Raw genomic sequence first — 19,477 nt, 5'->3', positions numbered from 1 at the left:
AAGCATTAGTATAAAACAATTGTCCCAAACACATCGGTCCCAAAAATCATGCTTAAAAGATTTTTAAAGTAAAAAGATCGGCTTTTCCCCATTTTTTTTTAAATAACGCCAAACTGAAGGCGCAAGTTGTTTCTTGGCAGATTTGTGTTGAGTCTTATCAAGTTATACCATTGAGCCAATTTAAATTTAGACCAAGTGGATTATACAGAAAAAAAACAATTATTTAAATAGGATGGATAGGATCACCCACACAACAGTCATTCGAAATATTAGTATACCTATTATAATTATGAGAATACCTTTCACGCCTTTATGCCTCGTGTTAAAAATGACCATACATTCTCTGGTAAAGCTTGATAAATATCTTGCGCTTCCTCGTATAATAAGGTGATCGAAAAAGTATTATTGGACTAGAAATACTTTGGCTTTTCTCCGAACCATAAGTAGGTAATGGAATAAGAGTCGTGACATCACCATATTGCTTACGCTCTGGTTTCCTGGGATAGCGGTGCCGTCATATAGCGGCCGTCTCCATACAAATACTACGACATCCATTTTTAGCCGTATTATTTAGTATGGAGACGGCCGCTATATGACGGCACCGCTATCCTAGGAAAACCGATCTTTAGCTGCATCCGACGTGCGAGCGGGATGTCGCGATAATACGCGCATAGCGTTGTCTCGCTCAAACATCGGTGTGCCATGCGCCTTAAGCTTTGGTTTCCTCCGATAGCGGTGCCGTCATATAGCGGCCGTCTCCATACTAAATAATACGGCTAAATATGGGTGTCGTAGTATTTGTATGGAGACGGCCGCTATATGACGGCACCGCTATCGGAGGAAACCAAAGCATTACAGAGCGGTGTCGCGACATTTGAAGAATGTGCGTTTTAAGTACATACAGTTTAGGATCATTCGCATATCGGTACTAGAGTTCTCTTTTTTGGCGCGCACAATTAAATGAGCCACACACGCAATTCTCCAGTTTCTAAATAGTAATCAAATCATCATGCAAAAGCCCGTGAATTCCGATGTCTGTGCCGTAAGGCTGGTTTTAGTGTCACGCGGACCGTCCGCGCGGATCGCTCCGCACCGGACAAATATGTATTAAGTTCTGCGGGCTCAGCACGGGTCCATTTTTATCGACTATCACTAAGCCCGTCACTTTCGCACTTACATACTTGTTAGAACGTGACAGGCATGGTGATAAATGATAAAAAGGAGCGTTTTAGAGTGGTCCGCGCGGACGACCGTCCGCGCAGACAGCTTTCTCATATAATTTGACGGTGCGGACCGATCCGCACGGACGGTCCGCGTGACACTAAAACCAGCCTAAGTCCGAAAATATCATTGTGTCGCAATGCTCGCAGTATATACTGGAAGGTTGTCGAGTGAAGGTAGTTTAGCCACGCCACTCCCGTGCGGGTTGGCCGTTCTCCACGATCCAAACGGAGCCGCTCTGGCCTTTGGTTAGGATCTCGACTAGAGCGCGTCCTACGTGCTCTGAGCTGTAATAATGAAAATAAATAACTATAGTTTGTCAAAGGACTGTCTCATCTCAGTTCAAACATAGTCCAGAGATAATCATACTATCTTTGTCTCATACTAGTACTAGCACCCAGAAGAAAAGGATGAGTATAGTTTTTTTGTTCTTCTTTACTGACTAATTTGGTTTGACCAACTATATTTGTACTTTGGATGTATTCCCATTAGTCCTCAACACACAATTTCAACCAGCCGATCAAAACCCGCAATATAATGAAAGTCGCATGCGAGTTCGCGCGCCGTCTAATAAATCAGCCCTTAGGTTCACCTTTTTTAATCATGACAGCGATTTTTGCAGTACCACTGTCGCATTTTGATGTGCTTGTAGATAGTACAATTTGAGTACATTTGTTTTGTATTCATTTGACCATTAAATTAACCATAAATATAGTGTGGTCGTGCCAGGGAGTATCTACTCAGCACGACGATTAAAACCTATGCTGCAGCCATCTATACAAACCTTTGACAATTGCCAACCCCATTAACACATTGAGTGCCGAAAACCCGACTATCGGGTATTTTATGATTTCGTTCCCAGGCCGGACGACCCGATAGTCGGGATCGTGGCACTACAGCTTTATATGACGATTTTTTTATGTGGCCTGGCGCGGATGTCTTGTCTGGCTGGGTGGCAATGAATGTGTTAAGTTGGCTGGCGGTATACCTAAAGTCCATTTTTTTATTCGGTAGATTAAAATGACATTTCATAGTATGAAATGACATTTTATGTTCATACTATGAAATGTCATTTTAGTCTCTCGAATAAAAAAATAGACTTTAGTACTCGTTGGCTACGTACCTTTGCGTCTTGGCATTGGCATTGTCACGCTGCCAAGCCGCCTCATACTCAGAAGACATGAGCTGTTTGCGTATTTCCTTGACCAGGCCCGTGTCTGTCAGCCCCGGGCATAACACCAGGCTCCTAACGCCTGTCAGTCCTACGTGGTACTGGTCCTGAAATATGGTGAAATACAGGATTCGTTTCGCTGTCTGCTAACGAAATCACAATTTTTGAATAAAGGTAAGTGGGATAATTTATAGCCTATCTGAGTGTCCCACTGCTGGGGAAAGGCCTCTCCCCTTGATTTCCACGACTCTCAATTTGGTGTTTCCTCTGGCCAGTTGTTCAGGAAGCTGTCCAGGTCATCCCGCCATCTCCGTTTGGGCCTGCCCCGTCCACGTGATGCCTCTATACCGGCATCCGCTTGGTGGCTAAGCTAGCCTAACTCATGTGCATGATGCATGCGGTAGACGTAAACGGTCAGCCCCATAATCTACGTGTTGATAAATAATCAAACTAATCAACTTACTCCGTAGGCCCAGGTAAGTCCCACGACGGCATAGTTGGTGGCTGTATAGATGGGAGTAGACACTTGGGGCCTTGTGAATGCAGTGGAAGCCGTGTTCACGATGGTACCTTTCCCAACGATAACTTGTTATCCAACTGACAATATTAAACTTACCCCGTAAGCCCTGCTGAGTCCCACGACGGCGTAGTTGGTAGCGGTATAGATGGGTGTAGACACTTGGGGCCTTGTGAATGCAGTGGAAGCCGTGTTCACGATGGTACCGCCCTGCCCGCAGCATCCATTCCCAACGATAACTTGTTATACAACTGACAATATTAAACTTACCCCGTAAGCCCTGGTGCGTCCCACGACGGCGTAATTGGTAGCTGTATAAATGGGTGTAGACACTTGGGGCCTTGTGAATGCAGTGGAAGCCGTGTTCACGATGATACCGCCCTGCCCGCAGCATCCATTCCCAACGATAACTTGTTATACAACTGACAATATTAAACTTACCCCGTAAGCCCTGGTGAGTCCCACGACGGCGTAATTGGTAGCTGTATAAATGGGTGTAGACACTTGGGGCCTTGTGAATGCAGTGGAAGCCGTGTTCACGATGATACCGCCCTGCCCGCAGCATCCATTCCCAACGATAACTTGTTATCCAACTGACAATATTACACTTACCCCGTAAGCCCTGGTGAGTCCCACGACGGCGTAGTTGGTAGCTGTATAGATGGGAATAGACACTTGGGGCCTTGTGAATGCAGTGGAAGCAGTGTTCACGATGGTACCTTTCCCAACGATAACTTGTTATCCAACTGACAATATTAAACTTACTCCGTAAGCCCTGGTAAGTCCCACGACGGCGTAGTTGGTAGCTGTATAGATGGGTGTAGACACTTGGGGCCTTGTGAATGCAGTGGAAGCCGTGTTCACGATGGTACCGCCCTGCCCGCAGCATCCATTCCCAACGATAACTTGTTATCCAACTGACAATATTAAACTTACCCCGTAAGCCCTGGTGAGTCCCACGACGGCGTAGTTGGTAGCTGTATAAATGGGTGTAGACACTTGGGGCCTTGTGAATGCAGTGGAAGCCGTGTTCACGATGGTACCGCCCTGCCCGCAGCATCCATTCCCAACGATAACTTGTTATACAACTGACAATATTAAACTTACCCCGTAAGCCCTGGTGAGTCCCACGACGGCGTAGTTGGTAGCTGTATAAATGGGTGTAGACACTTGGGGCCTTGTGAATGCAGTGGAAGCCGTGTTCACGATGGTACCGCCCTGCCCGCAGCATCCATTCCCAACGATAACTTGTTATACAACTGACAATATTAAACTTACCCCGTAAGCCCTGGTGAGTCCCACGACGGCGTAGTTGGTAGCTGTATAGATGGGTGTAGACACTTGGGGCCTTGTGAATGCAGTGGAAGCCGTGTTCACGATGGTACCGCCCTGCCCGCAGCATCCATTCCCAACGATAACTTGTTATACAACTGACAATATTAAACTTACTCCGTAAGCCCTGGTGAGTCCCACGACGGCGTAGTTGGTAGCTGTATAGATGGGTGTAGACACTTGGGGCCTTGTGAATGCAGTGGAAGCCGTGTTCACGATGGTACCGCCCTGCCCGCAGCATCCATTCCCAACGATAACTTGTTATACAACTGACAATATTAAACTTACTCCGTAAGCCCTGGTGAGTCCCACGACGGCGTAGTTGGTAGCTGTATAGATGGGTGTAGACACTTGGGGCCTTGTGAATGCAGTGGAAGCCGTGTTCACGATGGTACCGCCCTGCCCGCAGCATCCATTCCCAACGATAACTTGTTATACAACTGACAATATTAAACTTACCCCGTAAGCCCTGGTGAGTCCCACGACGGCGTAGTTGGTAGCTGTATAGATGGGTGTAGACACTTGGGGCCTTGTGAATGCAGTGGAAGCCGTGTTCACGATGGTACCGCCCTGCCCGCAGCATCCATTCCCAACGATAACTTGTTATACAACTGACAATATTAAACTTACTCCGTAAGCCCTGGTGAGTCCCACGACGGCGTAGTTGGTAGCTGTATAGATGGGTGTAGACACTTGGGGCCTTGTGAATGCAGTGGAAGCCGTGTTCACGATGGTACCGCCCTGCCCGCAGCATCCATTCCCAACGATAACTTGTTATACAACTGACAATATTAAACTTACTCCGTAAGCCCTGGTGAGTCCCACGACGGCGTAGTTGGTAGCTGTATAGATGGGTGTAGACACTTGGGGCCTTGTGAATGCAGTGGAAGCCGTGTTCACGATGGTACCGCCCTGCCCGCAGCATCCATTCCCAACGATAACTTGTTATACAACTGACAATATTAAACTTACTCCGTAAGCCCTGGTGAGTCCCACGACGGCGTAGTTGGTAGCTGTATAGATGGGTGTAGACACTTGGGGCCTTGTGAATGCAGTGGAAGCCGTGTTCACGATGGTACCGCCCTGCCCGCAGCATCCATTCCCAACGATAACTTGTTATACAACTGACAATATTAAACTTACTCCGTAAGCCCTGGTGAGTCCCACGACGGCGTAGTTGGTAGCTGTATAGATGGGTGTAGACACTTGGGGCCTTGTGAATGCAGTGGAAGCCGTGTTCACGATGGTACCGCCCTGCCCGCAGCATCCATTCCCAACGATAACTTGTTATACAACTGACAATATTAAACTTACTCCGTAAGCCCTGGTGAGTCCCACGACGGCGTAGTTGGTAGCTGTATAGATGGGTGTAGACACTTGGGGCCTTGTGAATGCAGTGGAAGCCGTGTTCACGATGGTACCGCCCTGCCCGCAGCATCCATTCCCAACGATAACTTGTTATACAACTGACAATATTAAACTTACTCCGTAAGCCCTGGTGAGTCCCACGACGGCGTAGTTGGTAGCTGTATAGATGGGTGTAGACACTTGGGGCCTTGTGAATGCAGTGGAAGCCGTGTTCACGATGGTACCGCCCTGTCCGCCGCGGTCCTTGCCCATAAACCGGTACGCCAGTAAGGTGCCTCGGATGACGCCGTTCTAGGAACAAAAATCAAAATATATTTATTGTATGGTTATGGGTTTACAAAAAGGTGGTACAAATTTTTCATGTTCTCCATATTTTGAAGGGCAATGGTGCCAATTTTTTAAGGTCTGGGAAGTTTATTGAATAACTTTATACTCATGTACATATAACGCTTTTTGAAAAGAGTGCCGATTTAGGGTTAGCACGTATTATATCGTACATGTATTTGGTTCGGATTGGTTGAATAGTAGATGTTTTTACAGGAAATAAATCTGGATTATTTCTTACAAATATGCAGTCTTCATTTAATATAAAGTGATGGGAAGTTAGATAAAGTGAGTGAAAATTAACCCTTTGAACGCCACGCCTATCGTGTGCGGCGCGTCATTGTGAACCTTATCAGAATGCATGACGGTTGATATCGGGTTGAACACTTTAAATTGTCATCTCGAACATCTTTATATCTTGTGACAGTCTCGACTTTATCTACTACGGCGTATGGTCTAAATTCCAACGTACCAAGTTGACGTCCACCTCCAGCTCCCAAAACCGGTCGTTCATGACTCCAGCGTTGTTGATCACGATGTCCAGCCGGTTGAACACTTTGATCGTCATCTCGAAGGCCTCTGTCAACAAAAACCAGTTGCTAATAATTTTTATCGCACCTGAGGATGCCGAAGACCGGGCAAAGTGGAGAAGATTGAGCATGAAAGCGGACCCTGGCGCTAGGCCGGGAAAACGCTAGTTTGAAGAAGAATTTTTATAAGTATTTCCCGTTGCGGAACTTACGGAAGGTAATACCTTCGAGCTGAAAGAACCCCCTTATCTACTTAAGGTGCCTACCGTGAACTTAAAATATTAGGTACCTATGGAGACGAAACAGCTCATCTTATCTAGCAAATATGCTGCAAATAAATAGCTAGATATATAGGTAACTTTGATACTTAACAGACATATCTGTCAGGCAAAAGTGTATCTGGCGGACAAATCTGTCAATTAATGGCGATATTTATGCATAGGTGTCTCAAACTCAAACACCTTACGCCTATGAACGGGATTGATCACATATAGTATAAGATGTATAGTATGACCTATACCTACACAATAGGTACCTACTACACATTTAATCACTTCTCTAGCTGAGTGACTACCTATTGTGAGTACCTACTTTAATTTAAAGTCGTATACTATATAAATATAGTATTTCTTAATATGCTGTTAATCAAATAGTGCTTTAAAAAGTCCACCATGTGATTATTCGGAAGCTATAAACAACATGTAAAACTGGGGCTCTATTGCATGGGTGCAATAGATCAGTCCCGTATGTTTTGGGATTTAAAACTGTCGCTACAGACTACAGAAATAGCACACATATGCGACGCTAATAGAAATTCGTTAGACTGGTAAAGGAAGTGTAAAGTTGCACCATCCCACTAACCCGATAGGTTAAGCGGTTAAACCGCTAACTCAGTGTCTAATTGCAAACATGTATATTGGTAAACCATGTCAACCAAATTAGTAGAATGTTGCAAGGAGCTGTTATAAGCTACCTACTGGAAAATAAAATTAATGGGAAAATATGCGAATGGTTAGAAATGCTTTCGGGAAAGAAAGCTATTCAGAAAAAATTAAATGGTAAAAATTGCGAATGGCAATCTGGAAAAAACGATTTTCGTAAGAGACTGTGGTGGGCCCGATTCGGATTTTGAAATAGACATCTGTTAGATATCTTTTAGACATCGCCAAGATACGATAACGATATGTTGAAGATCTAACCTGTCAAATTTGTCATTTGCGCGATTCTGATGGAGATACTCTTGAACGATTTCCACAAGATATGGCTTAGAGATCCAATTCACATCTAGGGTTGCCAGATGGTCGGGATTCGGCGGGATTCTCCCGATTTTTATAATGTGTCCCGATTCCCGACAAAGTGAAAATTGTCCCGAAAAACAGCATCACGTTATAAAACAATAATTTCAAGTTCTGAACTGTCGTCGAGCGAACCAGCGACCCGCGTCGAGCCCGTCAGCGCGCGCGCGGGGCTCGCTTGGCGAGATTGGGCAGAGCAGCTGACGTAGTGCCAATAATGTATAATATCGTTGTTTTTAATACAATTAATTTAATTTGAATGGTTCATTTTCCCGACTTAAGGCCCAAAATCCCGAAAAATTGATATTTTTTCCCGATAATAGCGCCTTTCGATCTGGCAACCCTATTCACATCTAATAGATATCTAACTCTATCTAACGTAAAAGTGACATTGGTTGCCCGAATTGCGCTGCAAAAGAGAACTAGTTGAAATCTAAACTATAACGTATCTAGAATGGATCTAGTACGTGTCGCCTCTTGTCAATATCTTGAAGTTCGAATACGGCAGTGTAGGTACACACTCGGTGCAAAGTGGTGCCAAAGTAGAACATATGTACCTATGCAGGAACCAACCTTTCGAGTACCTACATAAGATTATTAAAGTATCACGTAGGTACCTACTTATAGCTTGACAATTCTGTTCAAGGTTTTGAATTCAATTTACAGGCGACACGGATATCTCGGAAGCCAAGCTTTTAATTAAATTCCTTGCGTTGAAAGCAGATGTCGATCAAATTTCAATCTGTTGTAAATATAGCATGACTTCTATTGAGTCACTTCATGACATGTTTTTTCCCTGACGGGTTTCTAAACTTGAAGTTAAAGCTCGGTGTCATGTAACCCTGTGGTTAGTTGGCAAATTAATTAAGATTTATGTACCTAACCTACTAACGATAGGCAAACAAGTTTGAATAATATATTGTAATAAATTAAGGGCCTGTTTACCCATGGATTAGTGTTAAGTGAGAGGTGAGAGTTTATTAAGCGCGATCCTGGACTTGTAGGCCTAGCATATGATTTGCGCGACAGTATAATTATAGACTACCCGACTTTTTCTAACTACTTATGTTAATAAAAGAGGGACGGGTAGTCTATCTCGCCACGAGATACTGTCGCCCCAATCATGTGCTAGTCCGGCTGCGGAATAATTGAGTAAAAGATGGTTGGTATACCTTCGTACTGCGGGTAGTCAGTCACATCGCACTGGCAGAACAGCACGTTCTTGCGTCCGTACTTCGCGCCCAGCTCGTCGGAGATCTGCTCGCCGATGTCGGAGTCGATGTCACATAATGACACCTGAAAGAGGGTACGAATGAGCCAGGGACTGTAGAGTATTTTCAAACTTTCAATCTCAGCTCAACTTAGTTCTATATTACCTACGAAGAGTCAGTGAGAGATGCACTAAGACTAGTGAAAATCAATGCCAATAAACTTCAGTTTCGAAGGCCGAATGCAGCTCCTTATTATACTTAAGTACCTACGTGAGTACTGAGTCGTCAGTTACTGCATGTGCCTGACGACGATTAGAAGTATGTTAGCTGCGCTGCTAGGTCTTATCTCGGAGAAAACGCGCATTTTTGAGTTTTTATATGTTTTCCGAGCAAAGCTCGGTCTGCCAGATTGCTCCCAGATATATTACTGAATTAAGCGGTTTTCTGTGTACAGTGTCATTCTATGGAAGTTGTTAACTATGTAAACAAACCGCCATATTGAAACTGTCACAAAATATGAATTAGGTACTCGTAAGTAACTGGGCGTTTTTTTTTTGTTGTCCCCTACACTTTTTATTCAAATTTGGGATTTTTTATGTTATTTCTACTAAGAATCACAGCTCTTTCTATCCTAATAGGAGAAAAAAAGTGTCCCAAAATTTCCATAAATTTTTCGATCTTTCCATTCCGCGACCGCCATACAAAGTCTATGAAAAATGGTGACGTAATGGAAATAAAAACCTTAGGACACTTTTTTTCTCCTATTAGGATAGAAAGAGCTCGTGATTCTGAGTAGAAATAACTTAAAAAATCCTAAATTTGAAAAAAAGTGTAGGGGACAACAAAAAAAAACGCCCAACTAGTGACTTTTGTTTACATATTAGTTAGCAAGTTCTATAGAATGACACATTGCAGCGCCCGCGCAAGTTGCGCATACCGCATCGCATACCTATGCATGGCTACAGTAGGGTGCTTGCTACGCGCTACGGCGTAGCAGTACCTACGGGTCTACGTCTGCGCCCATAGTAAAAACAAAACGTGCTTGACTCTACTTTTTGAGGTCATGTGCCTTCGGAAATTTTTCAAAATGCGAATTTTTTCACATGGGAAAATTTATGTTTTTGTGTGCGTAACATACTTTTTTCTTTAATTGTCTAAAACTTTTCACCTTTTCGGAAACTACGGAAAAAGGAAAACAATCTTCACTTTTCCTGTTTCCTTTACTTCCTTTCCTTTACCTGCTTTACTTCACGTAAAGATAATAATCTGCCCTACGGTAAGTGTTGGTGCATTAAAATCACGCCACTGACCGCGGGGAAAATCAATACAAATAAGGTACCGAGTCGCCGGTAAGTGCAATCGTAGGAAAATGCCTAAAAATGCACATTTTAAAATAAGATCGCGGTTTTACATGCACTTGGCTAGTTTCCAGTTCCATTCAACTCTCACCTTGAACTCTCTTTACTTAAGTACCTCATAAAGGAAATGCGCGGAAGACAATTTACTATAGGTATTTGGTTATTTCTTTCCGTTAAAAACTAAGAAGAATTATTTCAAATTCGAAATAATACCTACGTCATACCAACACTACGCGATTGTGTTAAAATGTATTCAGAATCTAGTTAAAATAATCAAAATTCTCAGCGTATAAATATAAAATATTTGCGTAAATCTTACCTTAGCTCCATGTTTCAGCAATTCCTCACTATAAGCCAGTCCTATGCCAGCCGCCGCGCCGGTAATCAAAGCAACCTTTCCTTTGAGCTCCATCACTATTTTATTTACTTTTAATTCCCGTCCGACCGCGCCCTACGTGTGGACGGCCCGTTGCCTCGCGCCGGTATTCCGTGTTCGATTCGATCGCGGACGGGAGGGAGCACCCCTCGATCGGTGTTGCCATTTGCGAACAAGCCGTAATATTGGAGGTAATTCGAAAAGGCGTGAAGATGAAATATAGCTGGTCAAGCAGATCTTGTCAGTAGAAAAAGGCGGCAAATTTGAAAAATGTAAGCGCGAAGGGATGTTCGTCCCATAGAAAATTTGAATTTCGCGCCTTTTTCTACTGACAAGATCTGCTTGACCAGCTCTATATAATTCGTTGAAAAAAATAATCTATATATAAACCGAAATACCTATAGCCTATAGGTACTTACAATGTTTTGATTAACATAAATTACTTTTACTCGTATTTCCTTTTGCAAACACTCCAGAGTTGTCGAATCACTGTCGAATGAAATCAACTGCCGATGCCGCGGTATTCTCGAGTGACTGCAATGTGGTTCTTCAAAAAAGGAGTGTTAGTTTTAAAGGAGTCGCTCGACTCCCTGGAGTTAGCCCATATAGGCTACGGTGACCACTACCTACCATCAGACGAGCTGTATGTAGCGCATCTTAGTAATTTTGCTACATAATAAAACATAGTTTAATAGATTACGCGATTTCTATGGATAGATATGGCACTACTCATCCCCCTTTGTAAGTACGCATGGCACTCTCGCTGTCTACACGCTCGTACGTTGATTCACATACGGCAAGTACTATATACCTACCGAAAACTAATTTTCACAAACTCCTATCTACCTTTCTGTTCCATCGACTACAGGCAACCTTATTTCGTGAGCATGAAAACCGAAATTCCAAGCGTTCAATAAAAAATTGCAAGGCAGTGTAAAAACTACATACGTTATGGGAGGCAAAGTTATCTAGGCCGGTCACGGTGTCGCCAAAACGGTAGTGGTCAAAATTGTATACTTATTGAGACGTGTTAGTTCCTAATTCGTATTCCGATTGATCGGACTAGTCAATCGGACCATGCGACCTAAGGGTAATTTGGCAACCGCATAATAAAACGTGTGCCTACAGTTAAATGCACCCATGCTTCGCTCGCTCGTATGTTCGATGGGTTTCAATGAAACATGTGAAACCTACATGTCTAGTATCTTTCATAAGCAAGTACCTATCGAATTATCCTGCGGTATGGTAGAATTTGATAACGGTAGCTGCATTTGATTTATTGTGTATTGTGTAATTGACGTCACAGACCAACCATCTATAAGCGGTTTTCTATGGTTGACGTATAAATAAACTTTTTTTTGCTGGATACAAGTTGGTACAACCTTGGGGATCTGGGTGCAAATGGGAATATTCTCTGGATTTATAGCGCATAAAAAGTCTAGACAGATAAAAGCCGGTAGACATTGTAAACATGTACACAGTCGGCTGCTGAGAAACCTGACCTGAATCGTATAAAAACTCTTTGCTGGGACTTGGGAGGGGTCAGACTGGCTACTGCGAAAAACGAAAACCGAAATTGTTTATCTGCCTCTCTATAACTCTTGCATATGCGAGTGATATCTAGAGGCAGTATAACTAGATTTCGATAGGTATACGATTTTCGCGGTAAACCCGCAGTTTTGTAGGAAATTTAAATTGCAATTCAATAAGTGATCATGAAACTAATAAATTTTAATTACGTTAATAAAAAAAACAGTACCAGTAATGTTTTTCTTTATTTGTCAATTTAACATCTTTCAGTCGGGTACAGTAAATTTTTATTACATACTAGAAATAATTTTTCATTTTTTATAATTTTATTCTGCATCAGTTCCACCACAGGTAGGTCTCTTGACGGTCATAAAAGGTGTTCCATAAGCCTTGTAACATAGGTATGTTATACTTTTTGACTTCGCTGTCAATCTTTAGGTGCAATAACACCGCGGGTAACTTTATGGAGGAACACGGTAACTTTAGGGTCTTTAGATAACTTGCCTAGTTACTTACTGTTGCTCCACATAAGTTAACTGCGCCGTGGATGAACCTTTCCATGCTTGGTAAAATCTAGAGATTCAATAAGAACATAATTTTGGTCTAATGAAGGATTCCGCGCCTAGAGACCACCACAATTAATTAGGCACACCTAGGCCACCGACGGCCTGCCACAATACATACATCGAAAACGCGACCAATGATTTGAGCGATGGACGCGAACTATACAAAAATACCAAATAAAATGTGTCACAAATAACACGCATTAGAAAACTGGAAAATTTACAATGATTTTTTTTAAAAGATCTCTAAAATAGACCTCGATTTCCACCTTATTAAAAACAATAAAATACAAAGAATAAGCGATTCTGATCTGTACAATACAATAACATTATTATAACACATAACATGATTCACGATACAACAATAGAACTTACACAAAACGCTTAGCCAATGAAGTAAGAATAAGGGATTTTTATTAGTTTTATTTCTTAAGGATAAGAGAAATGCTCAGGCATCAGGCTTCAAGTACTTAAACTTATGGACCCTTAATGAAATCTTACCCTATGTTCCCTATTCTTACCCCGCTGACTAGACAATCAAAATATTAATATCACAGACATCAGGTACATTACAACACTAAGCCGCTTTCGTGCAATCTCGATCAGACAAATTTCCTTCAAAACCCCTCCGAAATCGTCCATCCATTTTAAATTTACAATGATCATTCAAACCACATAACGGCAATTTTTATCGACATAAAGCTTTCTTCGCACGTTGGATATATATGGTTTGTAAATGATCGTTAAAACTAGAAAACCAGAATGTAGGAACTATCTACATTCCACCAACATTCCCTGACTGAGAAATATCACTAAACCAATGCTTTGGACATTTTTTTAGCTGATACTTTTTCCAAATTTTTGTCGGTCTCTGAAAACTTTTCAACAACAGATCGGTTAACCTTTGATATTAGTCGAATTGTTATGATAGCGAAAGCAGTTCTGCAATAGCAAGATGACGTCCCTATTTATTTACCTCAAGCTCCAGAAAAATTTCCAGGACGCAATATGTCATCTAAAATCTAAATGGTTCGGGAAGGTTGATGTACCATGTGGCGACTGAAGTTATAATGCCATCCCTCTCAATAGCGCTGGGTCTGAACAAGCATGAAAGGGATATGAATATGACTTCAGCCGCCAATTGGTATTGCTGTTTAAGAATGGTGTGCCTGGTCTGCCCCTGCCGCTGGCACAGCTTTAGCCAGGTAAGAGAAAGATCGGGCGTTAGGCAGGCCGGCTATCACACAGGCGCTTAAAGCAGAGCGATTGAGGTTCATGGGAGCCGCGTCGTACCACTCGTGGGTGTCACCGTCGTAGCATTCCACGTGAGGGATGGTGGTTGAACCTGGCGAAAATTCGTTGTGAAAAACTTTTTTAGCATTAGAAAAAACTTGAAAGAAGGTACCATTTTGTCATGTCTTTTAATTGAAAAACACTTTTTAAAAATCAATAACTATTACTTATGAAAGCAGAAGACCTTAAAAGATCGTATTAGATTCATAATTGTTACATATTTACCGTAACTTATTTTTCAAGTGTGTTTTTCAATTAAAAGACACATCAAGATTGTTTACCTTATTTTTAATGCTAAAAAAAACGAAGTATAGAATGGCCGAATAAGTAACATGATAAGCAGCTTTTAATAAGGTAACCGGGTTAAACGCGTAAAAATTATGTACAATAAGAGTAGATGGCAATGCAATTGAATCGCTCCGATATCTTATCAAACGCCCACATCCTCATTCTTCACCCTCATTTCCATAACGGGATCTAAAACCTCAAACAAGTTTTACCCAAGCCTACGATTTTATAGAAACATCACACTAACCATTAAATCCACCGATGACGAAGATCATATCGTCTAGTAGAACCGTAGCGAAGTTGCTCCTCGCGCTGAACATCTCCGTCACCTCCTGCCAGTCGGACAGCCAGTCGCTGCCGGGGTGTGGGTTCAGGCGTTCCACTTGAAAATATATTTATCTGTCAGTAAAGGTGCTCGGGGTTTATCGCGCCGCGAGGCACGAGAAGGTAAGCTACAATGTCGTAGGATCTACGGATGGTGGAACGTTTTCTGTAGTGACTAACTTCGCTTCAGTATGCTAGAAAGCTTGTCAAAAACTTTATCCCGATTGCCTATTTCTAACAGCCGAGTTCTATTAACAGAGTTTATTCTCGAAGAAATAAAGTTTGGTTGCAGTTCACGGTTGGTTTATTAACTAGGCAGACTGAGCAGAGGACTAACTATCAAACATTTATACATATGCAATTAATGCAATAGGTCGTTCTGTGAGCAGGGGACTAAGCTATGAAACTTTTATACCTACATAAGTAGGTATGCAATAAGTAAGTGACTCTGACTTTGTTACTGACTACCTTCGTTACAACACATTGTATTCTATTGGATTGCAATAAACAAATAACACAAAAACTTACCCGTATTCAGTCTGCTGTAGCCATTAAATCCTCCCAGGGCATACAGACAGTCCCGATACGCGATCAGGCTGACGCCGGAGCGGGGACTCAGCATGGGCCGTATAAGAGTCCATTGTCGGGTGTCCGGGTCAAACATCTCGGCCGAACTGAGGACTTCTTGCCCGTTGAAACCACCTACTATGTAGATCTGTCGGATAGACGCTATGACATGAATTGTGATCCAGTCGGATGGCGTGGAATGAATAATGATGCTCATATAAACATGTTTCTAGAATTTGGGATTTGTTGGATTTATCTCAAGCACAAAATGATGGCGAAGACCAAAATTTCCAAAAAGGTCTACCCTTTGAATACCTTCCATCTTGGAAAAGGATAACTTTCAAGAATTGCAATAAACAAGTATGACAACATCTACTGGAATCACTCTAGAGTGCCTACCCTATCTATACCTCGATGTCTGACATAAGCCACATTGTTAAACAAGTAGGTAACGGATGACGACGAGTAAAGGATGTAAATCAGTAAATTGATTTAAAGAAAATCATGCTGAAGCATCCTGGCTGAAGATAACTCTGTTGTTAGTGTCAAATCAAGACTAAGTTGGTATTACGTTACATTTTGCCAAATAGGTACGCCTTGAACGTAGAACATAGTCCCAAATGTTGACAATGAAACACTCGATTTAATTTACCTTACCGCCCAAAGAGGCGGCGCTGGCGTCTGACCGCTGCTTGTTCATGGGGGTGGTCATCTCCCACTGGTTTTTGTCGGGGTAGTATCGTTCGACGGACGCCATGCGCGTGCGCCCGTTGTAGCCCCCGAGGGCGTAGATAAGGCCATCTAAAAGACGTTGAATAAGTCAGGCTCGAGTAGACTGTAGGATTTTATCCGAGTCTATAAGTACTCAAATCCATTTGCAGGGAACTGTATTAGATTATAAGTATTCATGTATTAATAATAACAAATAAATAAAATAAATAAATAAATAAACATTGAAGGGGTTTATAACATCTTTTCTTTTTCAGGACATTTTATCTTTCTGGTGAGGGACGGAGAAAGGTATACCTATGCTATGTTGTTCCCCTGTCCCTCTTAGCAGCAAAAAAGCAGAATGTGCATGTCCGACGGGAAGATATAGTTATTTTCGATACAAGTGCGAAAAAGAGGAAATTCGAAACGAGTGGCGATAAATTAAAACACGACCGAAGGGAGTGTTTTAAATCGACACGAGTTGCGAATTACCTATTCGCACGTGTATCGAACAACGTTTTACAGTACATATGGCACTTTAAAGTTTCGACATACGCACGAAAAGTGCTATTTTACGCACTAGTGCGGAAAAGTAGCCCCATATGTACTGTAAATTATATTATATAGATACTCATAGTAACTTTTCCGCCGTCGAAAACAGAGAACAGAGCCCGTTTTAGTACTGCCTATATAAGAGGTTAAAGAATTATTTCAGAGCATGTAGTCTACTTATTTATAGCTGGTCAACCAGATTTTGACAGTAGAAAAAGGCGCGAAATTCAAATTTTCTATGGGACGATATTCCTTTGCGCTTTTTTCTACTGTCAAGATCTGGTTGACCAAGTATATCCAAGTATATCTTTGTTCTGACCATCTCAATGATGTGTTGAACGACCGAATTGAAAAGTCCGTCGAAGTTGCCGATCTTGTACTCACAGATCATGCGTGCAGTGTTATTGTCTCAAGAGGTAGGTATATGAGAGTTCTAACCATGCGCGACCACGCTGACGTAACACCTCGCCTGATACATGCAGGCCCGCTCATGCCACGTATTGGCCACGGGATCATAACACCGGACCGTGTTGAAGTGGTCACTGCCATCGAAGCCGCCAATCATGTAAATCAGGTTGTTGAGCGTGCAGAGACCGTGGTACGCGCGCGGTGTGAGGTCCATGTGGATCGAGAGGAACCAGCGGTCAGCCCTGCGAATAAGATTTCATTCAGGCAGTAAAGCCCCCTCCAGACTATGTGCGTGAATCGCGGGCGAAGCCGCGAAAGCGACGTACACCTTCGCCGCGATTCGCGCACGAGTGTGTAGGGGCTTAAAAGTGTATTCCGGTGCACGCACAATTCCACCAGTAGAAAAAGGCGGGTAATAAAAAAATATAAGTTCGAAGGGTTGTCCTCCCAAAATAAATTATAATTTCGCGCCTTTTTCTATTGACAAAGCGAGTTTGTCAGAGTAAAATATGGTAATGTTGCCATACCTTGTGTCGTAAGTCTCCACAAAACTCGTAGGGCTTCCGGCGCTCCAACCTCCCACTGCAAAAAGGACCTCATATGGGATGCGAGGTCTCGCCAACGGGTCGTTCAAGTCTGCTTCGGCCCCCGGTCGGGAGTCCAACACGGTGAGAAACACTACGGCGGGGTACAGCGACTCCTGACATTTCTGTTGAGTATAAGTGTATTTAAAGCCCCCTCCAGACTATGCGCGTGAATCGGGGTGAAGCCACGAACGCGAGTGTGGCGGGGGCTTAACGGCAAAAATAAAAAGTAACAATATAATATAGCTGGTCAAGCAAATCTTGTCAGTAAAAAAAGGCGCGAAATTCAAATTTTCTATGGGACGATATCCCTTCGCACCTACATTTTTCAAATTTGCCGCCTTTTTCTACTGACAAGATCTGTTTGACCAAGTATAAGTAGAAGTTGTAGGTACTGGTACTCGTACAGATACCTAATAAAATATGTGTTCTCTCGCATACTCACGTCATCGTCAATAACTGGCTGCCATTGCAATATTTTCGATTTAAAATAATTATAGCTTATATGGCCGAATCTAATACAAGACAGTAACGACGGAATGTGCTTTCGTCTGTTCTCCAAATCGTGCTCCACCCAAGTCTTCACCGCTTGAAACACAATCTCCTCGTTTCGAACGTTCAACTCGTCATCTCTCAATATGTCCTCTAACTCTTCGAACGAAAGCGACTTAAATTCATTACACTCCTTAAGTACTCTATTAAAGTTCTGCCTTATATACAACTTTCCTTTCTTCTCTAATTCACCGCAGAAGTAATATTTAGCGAATTTGAATATCCCAAGGCAGTTGTGAGGTCTCAACTCGTGCAATAGGAACTGGCAGCATAACTGAATAACCCCAACGACGTCAAATTGGTCCGCATATGGAAGTAAGTGCTCCACATTTTCTACGGTTACTGTACAAGTCCCTGTGTAAGCGTAGTCTAGTATAAGAGACATGTAAATGCTAGGAACGTCTACGAAAATTTCCGTTTCTTCTTGCTCTCCCTTCTTAAGGGAATTTATAAATAACGCTTTGAAGTAGGGACTAACGGCTGATAGAATGGCTCGGTGCACGCGTATTGATTTCATGTCCCGGCACATGATGGTGCCGTCGCAAAGCTGCCCATTCTGGCGCAGCTCATTCCAAATTGCAGGGAACTCTACTACTGAATAATTTTCTGGCAAACACACGCATTTCCGCTTCCGTAGAACTACCTTCTTCTTGCTTAGTCGTGGCTTTGAGACTGCAGGAGTACGAACAGAATTTTTAGTTTTGCATAATTTTCGGTGTTTCGAATGAAATTCCATCCCTTTTGAAAATACGGCGGTCGAAACTTGTTTATCTGTCGCGGTGACAGATATCACGGCAGGCTCTTTTCATTTGTTTTTTCCAGCGGTAATATTTCAAATTTTGAGTAATTTCTGTCAGTGTGCAGCCAGTCTATAAATGAAGTGTGCTAAGATTTTTTTGATAGCTGGTCAACCAAATCTTGTCAGTAAAAAAGGCGCGAAATTCAAATTTTCTATGGGACGATATCCCTCCGCGCCTACATTTTTCAACATTTTTTCAAACTTGCCGCCTTTTTCTACTGTCAAGATCTGGTTTACCAAGTATATATGTATAGTATGCAAAGAGTAGTATAATATAAAATATATATATGAGAAAGAGAGCCCTCTCGTGGAACTTTTTTGTATCCATTATGAAGCGCCATCTGTAAATCTGAACACAAAACATTAACGTCAATTTTCATACCTACAGGGCCTGTTTACACATTAATGAGTTCATACATTTGCTACAAATGTATAAACTGGCACTAAACATTAATCAATGTGTAAACAGGGTCATATATAATTTGTTATACAGGAACGGGCTAGTGGGCAGTCTCATACTTTTTAATACAAAGATATATTTTTTGTCTGACACGTTCATAGCACGGTCATGGTATGATACGGTGTAGTGGGCAGAGACCTTTA

At 42.4% G+C, this 19,477-nt stretch overlaps 2 protein-coding genes across 3 annotated transcripts; both read right to left on the bottom strand.

Annotated features, from left to right (window-relative positions):
• Window positions 1-1,362: 1,362 nt before the first annotated feature.
• On the bottom strand, window positions 1,363-10,846 carry LOC134652173 (15-hydroxyprostaglandin dehydrogenase [NAD(+)]-like). Of its 2 annotated transcripts, none has more exons than XM_063507334.1 (7): window positions 10,647-10,846; window positions 8,931-9,054; window positions 6,406-6,512; window positions 5,834-5,900; window positions 2,856-2,962; window positions 2,345-2,499; window positions 1,363-1,508 (listed from the first exon to the last, which is right to left on the bottom strand). In XM_063507334.1, exons 1-7 carry the CDS (start codon window positions 10,737-10,739, stop codon window positions 1,403-1,405), a joined length of 759 nt encoding a protein of 252 aa, XP_063363404.1. In that variant the 5' UTR covers window positions 10,740-10,846; the 3' UTR covers window positions 1,363-1,402. The 2 variants fall into 2 exon arrangements, with proteins under 2 accessions (XP_063363404.1, XP_063363403.1); XM_063507333.1 differs by lacking the exon at window positions 2,856-2,962 and adding an exon at window positions 3,522-3,628 and having other exon boundaries at window positions 10,647-10,844.
• A 3,001-nt stretch (window positions 10,847-13,847) lies between these two features.
• LOC134652172 (kelch-like protein 10) lies at window positions 13,848-18,944 on the bottom strand. The gene is made up of 7 exons (XM_063507332.1): window positions 17,969-18,944; window positions 17,467-17,648; window positions 16,970-17,181; window positions 15,921-16,069; window positions 15,230-15,416; window positions 14,625-14,759; window positions 13,848-14,141 (listed from the first exon to the last, which is right to left on the bottom strand). Exons 1-7 carry the CDS (start codon window positions 18,809-18,811, stop codon window positions 13,951-13,953), a joined length of 1,899 nt encoding a protein of 632 aa, XP_063363402.1. The 5' UTR covers window positions 18,812-18,944; the 3' UTR covers window positions 13,848-13,950.
• Window positions 18,945-19,477: the final 533 nt, after the last annotated feature.

This window comes from Cydia amplana, chromosome 11 (assembly GCF_948474715.1).
Source record: "Cydia amplana chromosome 11, ilCydAmpl1.1, whole genome shotgun sequence".
NCBI lineage: Eukaryota > Metazoa > Arthropoda > Insecta > Lepidoptera > Tortricidae > Cydia > Cydia amplana.
This window is presented reverse-complemented; position numbering and strand designations above follow the sequence as displayed.

What these genes read in the sequence shown, in the direction of transcription:
- LOC134652173 (XM_063507334.1), bottom strand. Translation starts at nt 10,739, where the DNA reads ATGGAGCTCAAAGGAAAGGTTGCTTTGATTACCGGCGCGGCGGCTGGC. An exon ending in GGACCGCGGCGGACAGGGCG is followed by an intron (nt 2,963 to 5,833) that starts GTACCATCGTGA and finishes TCGTTGGGAAAG; the next exon opens with GTACCATCGTGAACACGGCT. An exon ending in GCCAATGCCAAGACGCAAAG is followed by an intron (nt 1,509 to 2,344) that starts GTACGTAGCCAA and finishes TCATTATTACAG; the next exon opens with CTCAGAGCACGTAGGACGCG.
- LOC134652172 (XM_063507332.1), bottom strand. Translation starts at nt 18,811, where the DNA reads ATGGAATTTCATTCGAAACACCGAAAATTATGCAAAACTAAAAATTCT. An exon ending in CTACAGCAGACTGAATACGG is followed by an intron (nt 14,760 to 15,229) that starts GTAAGTTTTTGT and finishes TATATTTTCAAG; the next exon opens with TGGAACGCCTGAACCCACAC. An exon ending in CGTCATCGGTGGATTTAATG is followed by an intron (nt 14,142 to 14,624) that starts GTTAGTGTGATG and finishes AATTTTCGCCAG; the next exon opens with GTTCAACCACCATCCCTCAC.